Source organism: Orycteropus afer, unplaced genomic scaffold (genome assembly GCF_000298275.1).
Source record: "Orycteropus afer afer isolate SDZICR_OR568_19922 unplaced genomic scaffold, OryAfe1.0 scaffold00489, whole genome shotgun sequence".
In the NCBI taxonomy this organism is placed as follows: Eukaryota; Metazoa; Chordata; class Mammalia; order Tubulidentata; family Orycteropodidae; genus Orycteropus; species Orycteropus afer.
The window spans coordinates 1,268,930-1,273,194 of NW_006922076.1; the positions used below are offsets into that span (position 1 = coordinate 1,268,930).

The window sequence follows — 4,265 nt, forward strand, 5'->3', positions numbered from 1 at the left end:
TGTCCTGTGTGGTGTTGCTACAGTGTGGGTCTGTCCTGCTCTGAGGTCTTGCTGCAGTGTGGGTCTGTCCTGTGTGGTCTTGCTACAGTGTGGGTGTGTCCTGCTCTGAGGTCTTGCTGCAGCATAGCACTGATCTGTCACCCTCTTGAATGTGGATCTCTCTCATCTCAGGTTGATGTTGCCTCTACCCCGGCTTCTCCACCCCTAATCCTGACATCATTCACCTTTTCTCTCTTTGGTTCTCTGTACTGAATTCTGCATGTTTTGTAAACAACTGTAACAGTTGCCCTTACGCCCACATGCTCACACAAGAGGAAGATGGCCAGTGTCCTACATTCAAGGTAGACAGATGCCCCACCTGCCGCTGCTCAGCAGCCGTTTGTGGACGATTCTGCTGTGTCATCTGGTCCTTGTCCTTCTGCACAGACTCAAGGACCAGAGACCAGGGCACTTCTCTCTCGCTCTGTGTGCTTTCTCTGGAATGAGGCTATACTCAGGTTTTTCTGTTTTGTCAAAGGTTGCGAAACTTCCCCAGGTTGTCCAGCAGCAAACAACTGTGGCCAGCATCCAGCAGGTCGCCACTGCGTCCCAGCAGGTAGGGTTCGGGGAGATGGCCACTTCCCATTTTACAAGAGTTCTTGGTTTTCATCTTCAGAAAGTAGAATTTCAATTAGAGGGTCACTTACTTTTAATAATTCAGTGAACAAGGAGCAGATTGACCCCGAGGGCAGCGTGATACCCTCAGAGTAGCCGGAGCCCGCCGACACGCCCTATCCCAGTGCTTGGTCTGTCCCCATGGAGTGTTCTCTTTGCTTGTGTTCTGCACTGTCCCTCCAGCCAGTCCTCCCAGGGGTGTCCACACCAGCCCAGGGCTCTGCACCTGAGTTTGGGGGAGCACAGAAGCAGAGGCCCATTCCGGTGGGGCAGTACTGGCCTCAACAGGCCCTTCCTGTCCTTGTTTACAGCAGCATGGAGAGCAGTGCTTTCTTTAGCTCACAGTCACAGTCACACTGGTTGTACATTTCGAGAAACCCAGCAGTGGTGAAGGCTTAGTCCCATGATCCCACCTTCACTTTTCCCTAGATGCACCTGCTCTTAGTTAGAAGTCATGACTTCTTTGGAAACGAGAAGTGTGTCCTGGGTGTCGGTGGTCTTCATGTCTTACAAGAGCACGCTTGCCCCAGAGGTGTGGTGTGAGTGGGGTCACTGTGTCGGGGGCTTCTAGGGCAGGTGTTTCCTCTGATGCTTTGGTGCAGGCCTCCCCGCAGACAGTGACACTCGCGCAGGCGACCACAGCCGGTCAGCAGGTCCAGATGATCCCCGCGGTGACTGCTACAGCCCAGGTGGTACAGCAGAAGCTCATGCAGCAACAGGTGGTGACCACGGCACCCACCCAGCTGCAGAGCCCTGGGGTCCCCAACCCAGCACAGGGGCCAGCCGCCTCGGAGAGCCCGAGCCAACAGCCCAAGTTACAGATGCGTGTGCCCACTGTCAGACTGAAGACCCCCACCAAGCCTCCGTGCCAGTGAGCGGCTGAGCATGGCCCGGGGCCGCAGCTGCCGCTGAGACCAGGCCGCCCAGGACGTCTCACTCTCCTGAGCACCCGTCTGCTGCCTCACGGCGACCGCCCAGCGGCCTGAGCCTCACACAGTGTCACGTGAGGGACCCAGCACTGGGACGGCTGTCGTCGGGACAGGACCGTGTGGTCCTTTTATTAAAGTACATTCTGCACTCGCGAGCCTGTCCTGTCTCACAGCCCTGCTGTGTGGTACATGACTGACTGAAAAAGCAGCGGTAGCCATTTGTAAGTCCTTAAGCTTTTCATTTTCCCTCCATTCAGAAAGCCATGCAGAATGTCCTCTTCATGTGCAGTGTTTGCCTGTGACTGTGGTCATGTGGGACGTGCAGCGAGCCCTAGGACACCAGGGCCTCTGAGTGGCCAGTACTGCGTCTTAGCCCAAAGGGCACATTGTGGTCCAGAGAGGTTTCATTCCAAAGAGCCACCGTGGAGCTCCTCCCTCCACGTGATGTGGGTCACTGTTAAAGGGGATACTGGGCCTGGTGTCCATCTGAGCACACTTGTGACACGCTCCCCAGCTGAACTTCCATTCCAAAGAATAGTGTACCTCTCCCTACCCCTGTGACATGTGGCCCCTGAAAGGGACCTGTGATGGAACCCGGTATGGACATGCTAACGCAGCTCCAGGGCCTCTGTGACGTGTGTGAGACCTACATACCACACGAGTTGCTGGCCTGCCACGTCACTCTGCCACCTGGGCAGTGAACATGGGTGGTGTCAGCCGGAGGGGTTGTTGCAGGCATCCCTTTCACACTGTAGCCTCATCTGGAAAGGTAAGGGGCTTCTTGTACTAGGCAGTTGATCTATGACTCTGGAAGTCTCAACCCAACATACTCTTCACGGAGACCTGTAGCAAACCAAATACCTTTACTGACAAGAACGTTGGTTTCAAGACAGGTGGCCTGACCTACCTTCACCTTTCACTGGCCAGGGTCTCCTGCCTGAGTGTCTGCCCACTTGGCTCTGCTGGGGAAGGAGAGAGCTTTCTGGGATGTATGTGGGGGGAGAAGCCCCGTCCTTACTGCTCTTCTTAGTCTTTAATGACAGGACTGTGTAACAGATGCACGTGTGTGTGCTTGGTTGGCAAGCAGTGGCTTCTCATAAACAGTGCAGTGACACCCTCCCGGCCACGGCCAGGTGTTGACTAGTGCGTGTTGTTGGGTCTGGCTGTGCTGAGAACCAGCTCTGGCATACATAAGAGGTTTGTGATTTGAGGTGTGCCTTCCCCATTGTGTCATTCGTAGTGACATTAAGGCAGGCGTCCCCCTGCTTCTGTCCTGTGTCAGTTGGCAGATGTCTGTGGACAGCAGTGTGGCAACATTCAGTGAAACCACTTGGGAGAAAATGTTTGTACTCCTGATGCAAAGTCTGGCAAACAGTTATAGTCAAGTGTTGACCAAAGGATGGATTTAACATTTCAATTGAAAATATCAAGAGAAGTCTGATCACTTCCCTCACAGCAAACCCTGTCCATGCCGGCCTGTGGTGGATGGGCCACAAGTGCCGTGTGCTCACGTCACCTTCACACGTGCAGAGCTAAGTGCCCAGCGACCCTCATCTTCCATCTGCTCTCACTCACACCCTGTCCAGTTCTCTGTCCTGCACGTCGGCTCATGATTGCCTCTGACAGGCTGGGACTATCTCGATGGCTCTTCTGTTAGTGTGTACCAGACATACCTGCGTAAATAAAAGTCCTCTGCTAACGGAGGATGCAAAGAGAGAGAGTTCAGAGCACCTCTGAAGAGCTTTCTACAGAGAACCGACCTGGGGTTCTGAGTATCTGCAGTGAGGGATTCCCAGCTCTTACTAGTGTGAACAAAAGGCTGTGGCGTGTTAAGAGTATCTTCTCCAGCCCTTCCCCACTGCACAGTGTGGGGCAGAACAGTTCTGTGTTGGCCCCTTGACTTAGTAACATGGAAATGTTACCACTGACTTGAGTCCTATTCAGTATAGTAAAAAAAATCTTCCAGGAGTGCCTCAGCCTTACATTTTAAAGGGTAAACTTTCCATGTTTGAGAAATGAATGAGTGGGCGTGTAGGAAGTTCTTGTCCAGGCCCTCTCAGACCACTACTGTTAGTAAAACTGTGTCACTTGCCTGTCAGCATTCATACTAATATGTCGTGTCACGATTCACAGAAAGCACCATCACCCAAACACAGCGGCCCAAACCACTGTCAGCCTGCTGCTCTGGGCTGCTGTGGAAAGTGCTCACCAGGGACTGTCTTCAGTCTGTCTGAAATGCTCTGGGGGAAGCAGGAGGTCGCAGGCACTGCTCGGTCAGGTCTGGGGCCTAGGGCACAGAGGCTTGCTTTCTGCAGGTTTTCTCTCGTTGTTAACGCTTGTGACCAGATAGCTGTTGTGTTTGAAGATATAAATGAACGAGACGGAGACTGTAAATACTTTGTAAACATAAGCATTTGTACTTGGATAGGACATGAAGGGGCACCGGCATCCCACCAAAAAGGTAAACAAATAAAATGACCTTTGATACACGTCCTTGTTTTGTGCTTTATAGAAAACCAACCTGTAAGCTCAAATAAGATGCTAGATTTGTTTATTTTTCTGAAAAAAATACAAAGGCAAAGGCTTCCAGACAAGTTTGTGTGCAAGCACTCTTCTCTATCTTTCCCACTAGCTGTAGAGGGAATGAGAGCGAGCTTTTCCATGATGGTGCCACTGACCTAG

At 52.5% G+C, this 4,265-nt stretch overlaps 1 protein-coding gene across 1 annotated transcript in view; it reads left to right on the forward strand.

The window, feature by feature from the left end:
• The window catches only part of EP400 (E1A binding protein p400), an 88,246-nt gene extending 86,717 nt beyond the window's left edge, over positions 1–1,529 (forward strand). The window contains exons 52-53 of the mRNA XM_042782844.1: positions 518–595; positions 1,257–1,529. Coding sequence (XP_042638778.1) covers positions 518–595; positions 1,257–1,529 — 351 coding nt within the window. The remainder of the gene's footprint in view (positions 1–517; positions 596–1,256) is intronic.
• Positions 1,530–4,265: the final 2,736 nt, after the last annotated feature.